Here is a 13,239-nt window from a genome sequence, read left to right as displayed (position 1 = left end):
AGATGTCTCCTGGGGAATATCTTTTCCCCTAAGATCTTGGCGTACCATTTTCGCCCATTCCGTAAGTGTCTGGGAAACTAGACCAATAACAATTACTGGTCTAAATGCTGACCCTATCAGAGAGAAGATGGTGCGGGACTCTGCTTCCATCTTTCGATCCACCGGATCCTTAAAGGACGAAGTGTCCTCCACTGGGATAACCGTGGCTTTATTCAGCCTGGAAATAGGTGGATCCACCACTGGTGGTACCGTCCATTTCTTAATGATGGATTCCTCAAACGGATAGCGTCTAGCAATACGCTTGGAAATAGTAAAGGTACGTTTAGAATGCTCCCATTCTCCTTTAATCTAATTACCGAAACATTTGGGTACAGGAAAAACCTTCACCGTTTTGATGGGCTTATTAGTACCAAAAGGAATCTCTGTTTCAGTTGCCTCTGCCGGTAAAGCCTCAAGTTTTAAGGTTTCCTGCACTGCCACAACTAGTGCGTCCACCAATGCTTCTTCCTGAATTATAGCAGGAGAAGAAACGTCCTCCTCACTGTCTGAGGGAGCTTTACCTGGGATAACAGCCCTTGCAGAGGGACCTGCAACTGCAGTGACCATCTCTGAATCTGAGTCAGAGGTGTCAGATAGTATAGGGGTAGGCGGGGGTCGCTTCCTTGACCCTCGTCCCTGACAGGCCGCCTCCACCCGAGCCACCATAGACTCCAAAATTGCTGTAAATGACTCTATACTCTGTGCACCGGCGGGTCCCGTGGCCCCCTCGAGGGAAACAGGTGGGGGAATATGTGTGGCAGGGTCCATGATAATTCCAGTCACTTCCTGGATAATATAATTCAAAAATAAAAAACTTTTTTTTTTTTTTCAGACCCCCAGCGCCACAAAAGCCCCTTAGTGTTACCTGCTAGGGATCCCTATCGATCGAGAGAGAGAGAGATAGACCCCCAGGCTCACCACTTGATGCTCAGAGTTTAACTGCAACAGGTTACAGCGCTGTCTTGACAAACAGGAAGTCTTTTGGCTGGCTGCCCAGGAAGAAAGGAGGCGGCTCCGCCCCTCTGCACGCCTTCCGGCGCCTCCCCTAGCTCCACGAGGTGTTTGGATCACCTCAAACATGGCCGCCCCAATGCTGGAGACACGAGGCTACGCCAAAATGGCGGCTCGTGCAATCCAGCAAAAAAAAATGGCGGCGGCCTGTACCGAATAGCGGTGTGCTGCAGGGCACACAACACTCTCTCTGCATGGGGATTTGGCGTGGTTGGCGGTACCGGCCCTGGCGGACCGCATGGCCGTTCGGAAGGCCTGCTTATAGCTGGAGATCTGATTAGGAAGGCAGTCTACATGTCCGTGGCTTCTGACTGGTAGGTACCTTATTCTTATCACAGTAAGATTCCCAGAATGCCACTGATTACAATCTTTTAAACATGTATACAATTAGATTGTTAGCTCCCAAACCAAGCCTCCTGGCTTTTTGCACATAAAATCACACTCAAAGTAGGGGGATCTGTGCCATGTTATAGGATAGAGGGGGACTCTATCTTACCATACAGAGAGGGGCGCGCGTTCACCACAAGACCCGTCAGGGGAAAAGGGGGAACATACTACTCACCATACCGGAACCAGGCGGGCACCAACTCCTGACAGTACCCCTCTCCACCGGGGCGGGAGGGCTGTCGACCAATACGGACGCCGTGACTCGTGGTCTTTGGCGTTTCAGCGAGACGTTTAACTCGCGGGGTCAGTCCCTTAATGGGACTTTGTCGCGGCCGACCCAGCGCGGAGCTATGGCCTGCACGCGCTCGTAGGCTGAACTGGGGTGACCACCGGATCTCAACATACAGCCCGTCGCCCAGTTCAGCTTTCTTGCTTGAAGATCTCACAGGAACACTGGAGAAAAAAAGCTGTCTAAAAAATCTTTTAAGAAAAAAATCTTGCCAGGACCGAAGATCCCAGCAAGGTATCTAGGTCCTTACTCCTAACTAGACAGAAAATAACTGATTTGCTGAGGCAGAGAGAGAGAGGATATACCCTCTGGGACTGCCCCTAGGGTGTGGCCAGAGCATTTTAATTTCCTGTCTAGTCCTGCTCCTGTGGAGGCAACATAACCCGAAGGTGCTGTATCACCGAGGACTACGTCTGTCAATGAGCGATAGAGAAAATGTGTATTGTAGTTTGGGAGCTCGAGAAGTCTGATCTGGAGTGAGATCCTGATTAATCAAAGCATTGTCTAGATGTGGATTCCCATTCATTTATATGGTTTCTGTCTGCTGGCTAATTTGATTAATTCTTGTAGCATCCTCTATGATGGGATTAGCCTTGTGTCAGTCCTACCTTGTTATCTAACCATTGTGTGAGGTTTTGGGTAAATATTTGGGTGGTCACTGACATACTTTTCAAGTGTATAAAAAGCCTGTAATCATGTTCAATAAAGTCTGAGTTATTACCTGATAACTCCCATTTCAGGAATCCTCCAGGACGATCACATGAGAGATTGGCTCCTCCTCCTACAGGAAACGCAAGCACAGTCAAGTTTAAAATGGCCGCCCCCAAGGCTGCCCCTCAGTTGTAAAAAGATGAACTGGAAAGCTTAGGCGAAAGCCTGACATAACATAATAGTTAAACCAACCAGTAGGGCGGGGGTCCACCGCCCTGGAGGATTCCTGGAAAGGGAGTTATCAGGAAATAACTCAGACTTTCCCAAATCATCCTCCAGGACGGTCACATGAGACCCCAACGATGCATACCTAGGGTGGGACTACTGCTTGGAGAACTTTGCGTCCAAAGGATAGATCCTGGGCGGAGACCAGATCGACCCTGTAGTGTTTTGAGAACATCAAATCACTGGACCAGGTGGCTACTCTACAGATTTGATCTGCCGAGGCCCCAGCCTTTTCTGCCCAAGATGTTGATATGGCCAGAGTGGAGTGTGCCTTAATGTTCGTTGGCATCTCTTGGTCCTGAGCAGTGTATGCTGCACAAACGGCCAACCTAATCCATCTGGCTATGGAGGCTTTAGAGGCGGCTTTACCTCTCTGAGTGCCTCCAAAAAGGATGAATAGGCTTGGAAGTCTTCCTAACTGATTTAGTGCCATCTAGGTAGTGTAGGATGCACCTAACGTCCAAAGTAGCGAAAGCTTCTTCCCCCCCCGGGAGGATAGATTTTGGGAAAATGATGGAAGGACCACTTTCTGTGAATGATGGAATGCGGAGGACACTTTCGGGAGAAAGAGGGTCTGTCCTGAGTATCACATTGTCTGGGAAGACCGTCAGGAAGGGCTCCTTAATTGAAAGGGCCTGTAGATCACTCACCCGTCTGGAGGAAGTGATAGCGATAAGGAACACTCTTTTCAATGTAAGATCCTTCAGGGAACAGTCTGTTAGAGGCTCAAACGGGGTCTTGGTGAGTACCTCTAATAAAAAAATGACAGATCCCATGGGGCCACACGGAGGTCTTTGGTGGGCCGTTTCACCAGTGGATCGTCGCCGACTGGCCTTTCCAAAAAAACTGACAGGGTGGCTGCCTGTACTTTGAGAGTACCTACCGCCAGCCCCTTGTCCTCTCCGTCTAGCAAGAAATCTAAAATGGTGCTGATGTCCCCCAGGTTCCTGTTGTTTGGTTCCATTTTGGACCTGTATATTTTCCACACTTTGCTGTAGATCTTCCTAGTTACTAGTTTCCTGCTTTGAAGCAGGGTATTCATAACTCTGGTGGAGAAACCTTTGCTTAGAAGAAGGCTCCGTTCAGAATCCAGGCTGCTAAGTTTAGAGTCTGAATTTGTGGGTGATGTGCTTCGGCCTGAGTCAGGAAATTGCTCTGGATTGGAAGAATCCAGGGGTCTTCCTCTGCCATCTTCCTTAATGGAGTGAACCTCGCCGTTTCGGCAAAAATGGAGCTATCAGGGTTAACTTCGCTCTTTCCAGTCGGATTTTCCTGATTGTCCTGGGGATCAGTTGGATAGGTGGGAAGGCCTAGGCGAGGTTGGACCTCCAAGGGAACCCCAAAGCATCTATACTATACTTAGACACACCTCTAGGGGGCCGTCCCAGCCATTATCCCTGAACCAGTCACAACTGGTCCTCAGTTTGTAGCAAGCAGTACAGGAAGGCAATAACCCCCAGATCCAAAAAAACAGAGGGGCGGGGGCGGCGACTGTCAGAGGACTCAGAAAATAATTTTACGGTAAGTTCTTACAAAAATTCTATTTTCTCTTACGTCCTCTGACAGTCGCCGCCGATCCATATAAGCCTTCACTATTGGGATGTCCTAAAGCAGTGCAGGTGTGAGGGGTGGGAAGACGCAACCAACTGAAAAGGTAACGAAAAAACACCCCAAGGAAGAGACAGAAAAAAAATGTCTCAGCAAACAACCGCGGCACCTCAAAATTTGGCGGCCAAGGCAAGCATCCGAGGATGCCAAAACATCAATTCTGTAGAATTGTGTGAAAGAGTGCACAGGCGACCAGGTCGCAGCTTTACACACCTGAGCCAAAGCAGCCTGATGGCAAAAAACCCAAGAGACACTGACGGCTCCAGTAGAAAAGGCCCTTACAGGGAAAGGAGGAATCTGACCCTCAATGGAAGAGGCCTGAAGCAAAAAACGTCAGTCTGATCCACGGAGAAAAGGTGGCCGCGGACGTGGCAGAGCCCTTCCGAGGTCCCTCAGGAAGAGCAAACAGGGAATCAGACTGCCGAACAGATGCCGCGGCAGCAAAGAAAACCCTGACCGCCCGGACCACATCCAAGGAATGCAAAGCAATCTTCTGGAGACGCTCGGGCTTCTCACGAAGCCAGCACGATATCCTCGTGGAGGTGGAACGAAGAAACCACCTTGGGAATAAAAGACTGAGTGGGTCGCAGAACCACTTCATCCCTATGAAACACCAGATAAGGAGAACGGCAAGACAAAGCCACCAATGCAGACACTCTGCGAGCAGACGTGATAGAAACCAGAAAAGCAACTGTCTGGGACAACACAGGCAGAGGAAAAACTCGGATGTTCTCAAAAGGGAGGTAGTTGTAACACAGACAACACCAAATTCAGGCCCCGGGGAGGCAAGGGAGCCTTCCTCGGAGGAGCCAGGCGCCACACCCTTATGAGAAAAGTACGAAGCAAAGAATATGATGCCAAGGGACGTGGAAAAAGATGGCCAAAGCAGACAACTGACCCTTGATCGCGTTCAGCGCCAAACGCTGATCCACTCCTTTCTGCAGGAAGGCCAAAAACTTTTGCCACCGAGAAGGAGTGAGGATAGAACGCATGCGATCCGCACCAGGCATATACACTTTCCAGGTGCGATGAGAAATCTTCCTTGAGGTAGCTTTACAAGCCTTCAATAATGTAGGGATAACCGCCTGTGGAAGACCCCTACCCCCTCAAGACCTGGCTTCCAACAGCCACGCCATGAAAGCCAGAGACTGCAAAGCAGGAAGGAAGATTGGCCCTTGAGACAGAAAATCGTCCCGCAGCGGAATCTGGCCGGGTACCAGGACCAACGTGGCCAGTCTGGGGCCACCAGAAAGATCAACATTTGTTCCAACGCGAACCTGCGGAGGAGCCTGAATAACAGTCAAACCGGAGGGAAGGCATACAACAGCCAATACCGGTGCCAAAGGCACCCCTAATGCATCTGTGGCATCCACCAGAGGATCGCAAGGTCCGGCCACGAACTTCCCAACCCTATTGTCGAGATGGGGTGTGAACAGATCCATGTCCAGAGTCCTCCACCGGGCACACAGGAGGCAAAACACCTCCGGATGCAGGGACCAGACTCCCTGGTCATAGGTCAGGCGACTCAGACAGTCCGCCTGCCAATTTTCCACACCCGGAATGGGAACAGCCGAAAGCGCAGGAATGCACAATTTCGGCCCAAGACAGAAGCACGGCCACTTGCTCGGCCGCCCTGGCACTCTTGGTGCCCTCTTGGTGATTGATATAAGCCACATCTGTGGTGTCGTCTGTCCATACTGGAACCGGACACCCCTGAAGTTCAGATAACCAACGGAAACAGAAAGCTTGATCGCGCGGAGCTCCAAGATGTGTAAAAGCAAAGAGGCCCCCACCGCCGACCACTACCCCTGGGCACAAGGCGTGCCCAGGACTTCTCCCCAGCCCGACAGGCTGGCATCCGTGGTGAACCCCGTCCCCAACAGAGGCCGAAAGGAATGGCCCTGTGTCAGGGTCAGCGACCGGAGCCACCCCAAAGGATCCGACCGCAGCCGGTGGTACAGAGAAACTACTTGTCCAATGACCGAGGCGACCTGGCCACCTGGACGGCTGCGAAAGCCGAAACCATCAGACCTAGAGACCGCACATAGGTGCGCAATGCAGGTAACCGCTCTCTGCTGTGCAACCCATTGAGTGAATGGATGCCATCTGCCAATCTGAGAGGGTGATGGAAACAATCTTCAAGCAGTGAGTATTAAAATCCCAAATTGTAACCATATAATTTGGTGAACCCTGTTGGGTTGGGTTCCTGCAAACCACCTTCACCCCAGCTTTCACTCACCAGGTTTTTTTTTTTTTTGTTAAGCCTGTGGTGTGTGAAACACACTCAAAAGACTTAACACCCGGTGCATAAAAAAGTGCACACACGCAAACGTGAGACACACAAAAAGTGCACAAGGCGTACACATGGTCCTCCTCCGAAGAGGAAGGGCCCTGACCCTGATCCCCGGGGCGCGAAGCTCCTGACAGGGACTGAGGTACTCACTTAGGTCCGCCCAGCCGAAGCCGGGCAGACCCCATTCTTCAGGGGGACTGCCGAAACAGCCCACCCCAAGTACTAGGTGGGGCTCCCCCGAAGGGAGACCCCATGAGAGAGGGCGAACTAAGCCAGAAGGCCATATCCACCCCCTCCCAAGACTTTCAGGGCAGGCCCGAGGACCTACACCGTACTAATCGTGCAAGTGATCAACCAAAAGGGACAAACGTGACACATGACAAAGAAAAACAGAGTGGGGAAAAGGGAAGTGGAGAAGTGCTGGGTAGTGCCAAAGTGCAGGACCTTGGCAGGCCCCCCGGCCAGGAATAAAAAATTCCTCTGGTGCTGGCCAAAGGCCCGCCCCAAGAGGCAGGTGCTGAAAAAGTGTGATGGTGCAGCGACCAAGGTGCCACAAAAACTCAGGTGAGCTGCCCCTCACCAGTGAAATTGAGGCACCCCTGGGCTGCCACCCCAGGGGCACGTACACCACGGGCTTTTCCGGTCTCGGCCCCCAGCCAGACCCAGTGTAGCCCTTGCCTACCAGGAGGCTTGGAACGTGAACAGCATTAAGGAGAGCTTGCCTTCAACTGGGGACGAGGCCCTCTATCCAAAGGCCAGGTTCAACCCAGGAGGAAAAAGCCCCCCCTGCCGCCACCCAAATTCCTTACCAATTACATCCAGGAGCAATACTAACTGTGGTCGCCCGGCTTTCTCGCTCCCTTCAAACTGATAGGGGCGGACCCATTCAAATCAGAAGGCAATGGACCCATCCAGCTTTCTCTGGTGTGGCTTACTTCCCGGTCCTCCGGTAGTTCCAGAGCGCCCGGTTCATTTCGGCCCCCACCGATACTAACCATCAGGTTCCATACCAACTGATAAGAACAGATACTACACTTGATCTTAGCCAAAAGGCCGAGAAGCTTTCACTCACCAGTGGCTCAAGAACACTCTATGAACTGCACTGTATAGCGGATAGATCTGAATATTATATCTATCCAGGCATAAGTAAGCACTATTGTTAATTATAGCAACATTCCATCATAACAACAAGCCTTTCCCTTGGGATAGACACTTTGATTAATCAGGTCCTTGCTCTCTGGATTTGAATTGCATTTCTCCTCTTACAGGAAAAGTCTGTAGGATAATCCTTATACCTTTCAGGGTGTGTGTATCCACATCCATTGGTGAGAACTATCCAGCCGTTTTCGGGATTCAAGGAACTTTATTTACTCACCACTACCTAAATACATCTTTATATCGGCTGGGATCAACCACACACCTGATTATTCATCTTGATTGTTACCAATTTTCACTTACGGGTGGCTTTCCCAATTTCATCATAATATCCAAGATGTTTACTGGACTTTAGCATCTCTCCCAAGGTTTATTAATGGCTCAGGTGACACACATCGACCTGTATATTCACCTGATTGGGTTGTTCGGATCGGTTGCTGGTTGTGTGTATTAACATGTAACGTTTCTTTACAGCTGAAGGTGATGCCACCTAGTGGCCGATTCAATATAGTTACACATATTGTAGTGCATTACAATCTGATCAGCACCGTTAACTTTGTACGGCTGTTCATATACTTAACAGTGTTAGTAATTCAATCCGCTGCTCTTTATATACCCGGCTCACCGCCTGGGGAATTTTATTAAAGCGTTCCGGGCACAAAATCTATTTTTTTTTTTTGTGCCCGTCTGCTTCTTCATCTTCACCTGAAAAGGAATTGGATAGTTTGAGTTTTAAAAAAAAAAAACCTCCTTGTAATTGAAGATCGAAAATACTCGCCTCAATGTACTTCCTCCCTCTGAGCTGCGGCTCCGCCGTCACTTCCTCCTTCGCGATGATTCCTGGGAGCTGAACATCATCACTCCCAGGAATCAATGCGACGGCACTGGCCCCGCTCGTCACTTCCGGGGCATGCCCAGAAGCTGTGGAGGAATCCGGCGCCGCGCCAGAAGTGACGAGAGGGGCCGGTGCAGGCGCATTCTGGGAGAAGAAGACGCGGAAGAAGACGCCGAAGAGGATCGCGCCGGCTTCAGCTGCCCACAAGAGAGATGGCAACGCTGTGGAAGAAATTTTATAAGTAAGTATTTCTTCTAAAAGGTAAGTGCGAACCGGAACAGATCAGAGGCTAGCCATTGTGGAATGTACCAATCCTGACTGTCCCGGGGGTATGTTTAGTGAAAAATGTTTTCTGTGCCCGGAACTCCGCTTTAATTGTTTGTATGTTCCTTCTTGTGACTCATTGCCGACACGTGTCAATTTTACTTCTTTAATAAAGGATTTAACTTTTTAAGCCCTTATACCGCCTGGGGTCCTTCTCTACTTTTTTGCATAGCCATTGGCTATTCTTTCTTTTGTTACTGGTTAACTTTATCTGGGAATCCCACACTCCTAAAATGTATTTAGGGTGAGTAGGTAAGGCTATAATCCCCCTCTCCTCCTTTGTCTTTTTTGTTTGTCTTCAGGAAAAAGTCCCTGACTGACTAGTGGGAGTGAGAGAAATAAAAACCTATTTTCAGAAGAAAAAAATACACATTGTCAGAAAAAAACAGAAAGAAAAGCAGAGACAAAGAAAAGCTAGCCTACCCCTAAGCTAGGCAGCATAAAACTGAGGACCAGTTGTGACTGGATCAGGGATAATGGCTGGGACGGCCCCCTAGAGGTGTGTCTAAGTATAGAAAAGTTTTTATATTAACATTTCTATCTGCCTAGCTTACTCCTGCAGAGGGCGCCATTACCCAATAGTGAAGGCTTATATGGATTGGCGGCGACTGTCAGAGGACACAAGAGAAAAAGGGGTTTGGACAAAATTTTTCCCATTTGAGGAAAGAAATGTCGCAGCTTTCCCCCCACTGGAAGACTGGCGTCACTGGGGTTTGCTGCTCTTGCCGCCGGCGTTGGGAAAAAGGACATTCGATTTACCTTTCTTCCTATTGAAGACACACTTCCTTTGTGTGTTTGGTTTCTTGCTTTTGGATTGGGCTTCTCCCCTCGGCCAATTAAAACATTTTCTGGGTTTCTCCTTTCTTTTGGAAGGAAACCCCTTAGATTTGTCTGCCGACCTCTCCAAGACTTTATCCAGTTCTTGGCCGAATAGGAGGCTTCCATCAAAAGGAATGCTGCATAGTTTGTTCCTGGAGGCGAAATCTCCATCCCAGGTTTTGAGCCAGAGGGTTCTTCTGGCAGGTTTATCAGGCCTGTGGTGTGGGCTGATATTCTGACTGACTCTGTAGCCACATCAGCCATGTAGGCGACCCCTTTTTCGATCAGGAGAAGGAAGTCCTGAGCTTCCTCTGTGCCCGGAACTTTCTCCAAATGCCCCCAAGTTGTTCCAACCAGAAGGATACATTCCTGGCCACGCAAGTGTTGGCCATGTTTGGTTGAAATGACGCCGCCACCGTTTCGGATGCTCTTCTGAGCATCACGTCAGTCTTTTTATTCATGGGGTCTTTGAGCAGCCCCATGTCCTCGAACTACAAGTCCAATTTTCTTAAAAACCTTGGCCAGAGAAGCGTCGAGCTTGGGGCATTTGGGCGAGATACCCTTTGTCTCATCGAAGGGGAATCTCCTTTTAAGTGCTTTGGGGAAAAAAAAAAAAAAAAAAAGTTTGTTCTCGGGGCATTTCCATTCTTTGCTGATGATCCCTTTCAGGGATTGGTGGACCGGAAAGGTTCTGGTTTTGGGTACTTGTAAACCCCGGTACAAACGATCTTGTACAGACTTCGGAACCTCTACTTCCTGCCGAATCTCTGTGATATAGATGGGTTTCAGGAGTTCCTCCGTTTCTTCAGCCGGAAACGGGTGATTCGTTATTTTAGGCGGTAAGGCTCTGACTGGATCCTAGGAGTCCGAGCTGTCCTGGAATAGGACCTCTCCTTCCTCTTCCTGGGAATCTGAATCTGAACCCGAACCGTAGGGACCGTCAGTGGTCTGGTTACCTTTGTACGGGGGCCACCTGTGATACAAGTGGAGGGTTGGTCTGCATTTTTTAACTCCGAGATAGATGATTGTAGAGATTTTAATGTAGAGTGACTTCCTTTGTGAACTCGAGAAAGTCTTTGGCCAGGGGTTTGGATTCCTCATTGATGATCTTCTTGATACATTTATGGCACAACAATTTGTCCGAATCCGTAGCCATTTTAGCGCCGCAGGTGCAGCAATATTTATTTTTGGTCTTGCCTGCCGGCTCTATGACCTCCGAGGACTTGGGCTAGAAAGGAGAGAGAGAGAGAGAGAAACGGGGACGCAAAGTCAGCACAGAGGCTGGGGCCAGATTAAACAGCCTCTGGAATGGGGGTCAGGTCCTCCGCCAAAAGGACCGCCTGGGGGAAAGGGAGATACAGCAGCCGTCTGTGGAGAAAGTGCTCCGAGTCTGGTGGAGATAGGGCGTTTATATTTCAAAAAGCTGGTTTCGTTATCCCATTAGCTGAACAGCGGTGCCCTATTCCAAGATGGCCCCTGCCCTACTTCCGGTGGTGGTGCCATCTTGACAATGGCGCTGTACGGAACGCTGGAAGCTCTCCCTGGAGCCCCGGATGCAGGAACCATGAGGAGGGAAGCGGGGTGCAGCTCAGCGCGGCCTCCAGCTGGCAGGAAGGATCCCTCTATTGAGGGAAGCCAGACAGAACCACAGCTCCGCAGCTTGCCCTCCAAAAAAGAGTTTAAGGGAAGCCAGCGCCAGGTCCTAGACAGAAAAGGGGGGGTCCCCCAAGGAACCCCCCCCCCCCACCCAAGGAGTCCTCCTCCCTTGTCACCAAAAAGGTACCTGGAGCATGGTGGTCTCACCAGCTGTGCACAGGTGGAGAGAGGAGGTATCCTGGGACGCCTGCCCAGGGCCGGGGAAGAAAATAACAAGACAGGAGATGAAAGTATACCATGCTCGTGTAAGCAGGACAGGAAACACAAGAAACTGAGGGGCAGCCTTGGGGGCGGCCATTTTAAACTTAACTGTGCTTGTGTTTCCTGTAGGAGGAGGAGCCAATCTCTCATGTGACCGTCCTGGAGGATGACTTGGGAAAGTGTGTTCCAGATCTTATATAAGCGAAGTTCCAGCTAGTTGTGTATGGGGGGGCGGCTATAATATCTGATATCTATGGTCCAGACTGGAAGGAAGCCGTATACTGACGGATCCACACAAGCGCATTTGTGGGTCGCGGTTCCATTACACTCTATACCCGCCCACTCCCCAATAGAGACTTTTCAATCCTCTATATACCCACTCTACTATTGATGTCTCCGCCCTCCTATACTCTGAAACTCTGCCCCCTCTATGTATGGAGTCTATTTTGGACCTCCCAGTCACCAATAAGAGAAAAGTCCATAGAGGATCCCTGGCTTACATCACCCCTGGCTCCGCCTCTCACATAGACACCTCAACTCTGCTTATCGGCCTCACGACTCCCACCTCTGACCAATAAATCCTCACCACCCTGAGCATTAGTGAGATCAACGACACATTGGGCATCGGTGTCAGTACTGTTACTCCCTTCCCCCAACATTGGTGGCCATAGCAGTGATAGTTAACTCTCATCCCCCACATTGGCAAACATACTCATTACATGCTCCCGCGCCACTCCCCCCCCCCCCAGCAGGGATTTTGCTTTGACTGTGGGTGGAGATAACTCCGCCCTCTCAATCAGTACAAAGCGTTCCATCACTCACACTGCCCCCCACTGGTGCCATCACACTGCCCCCCCCCCCAACTGGTGCCATTACACTGCCCCCCCAACTGGTGCCATCACACTGCCCCCCCAACTGGTGCCATCACACTGGCCCCCCCAACTGGTGCCATCACACTGGCCCCCCAACTGGTGCCCCCCACTGGTGCCATCACACTGCCTCCCCACTGGTGCCATCACACTGCCCCCCCCAACTGGTGCCATCACACTGCCCCCCCACTGGTGCCATCACACTGCCCCTGCGATCTCCTCCTGGGATGTCATTCAGTAGGAAGGAATATTTCTTACATCATTCAGCAGATGGAGGATTCCCAGAACCAGCTTCATAATCTGATCCACCACAACCTTCTTCTCATCCAGTCTTCTGTCATGTGACATGGAGAGGGGATCGTCCGCCGACGTCACAGCGCCACCCTGCAAAGAGGAGGACCTCCGTCACTTACTGGACACCACCCAACCATTCTCCTGCTCCTGTGCCCGGACACAGAAACCACGACCAAAACAGAAACCAAGCCCCCCCCCACACAAATCGCCCGACACAGAAACCACACACCCCAAAACCACGCCCCTCACAAACCACGCCCACCACAGAATCCACGCCTCCCCACACACAAACCGCCCGACACAAAAACCACGCTCCGCACAAATCGCCCGACACAGAAACCACGCCTCCCCCACAAAACGCCCGACACAGAAACCACGCCTCCCCCACAAAACGCCCGACACAGAAACCACGCCTCCCCCACAAAACGCCCGACACAGAAACCACGCCCACCACAGAAACCACGCCTCCCCCACAAAACGCCCGACACAGAAACCACACCTCCCCCAAAAAACGCCCGACAAT

The 13,239-nt window shown here is 50.7% G+C and overlaps 1 protein-coding gene across 3 annotated transcripts in view; it reads right to left on the bottom strand.

Annotated features, from left to right (window-relative positions):
* LOC309543587 (uncharacterized protein) overlaps window positions 1-13,239 on the bottom strand; it is a gene marked incomplete at its 5' end in the record, with an annotated part of 92,139 nt that overhangs the window by 53,920 nt on the left and 24,980 nt on the right. For 2 of the 3 annotated variants that reach the window (XM_082276049.1, XM_082276048.1), the window contains one exon: window positions 12,681-12,806. In XM_082276049.1, the coding sequence (XP_082132175.1) occupies window positions 12,681-12,806 (126 nt within the window). Of the gene's footprint in view, window positions 1-12,680; window positions 12,823-13,239 lie in introns of all 3 variants that reach the window. The other variant, XM_082276050.1, reaches the window with a different exon arrangement.

Source organism: Pelophylax lessonae (assembly GCF_965119305.1).
Source record: "Pelophylax lessonae genome assembly, contig: HAP1_SCAFFOLD_258, whole genome shotgun sequence".
In the NCBI taxonomy this organism is placed as follows: domain Eukaryota; kingdom Metazoa; phylum Chordata; class Amphibia; order Anura; family Ranidae; genus Pelophylax; species Pelophylax lessonae.
The sequence above is the reverse complement of the archived record's forward strand: the minus strand, read 5'-3'. Positions and strand labels throughout refer to the sequence as shown.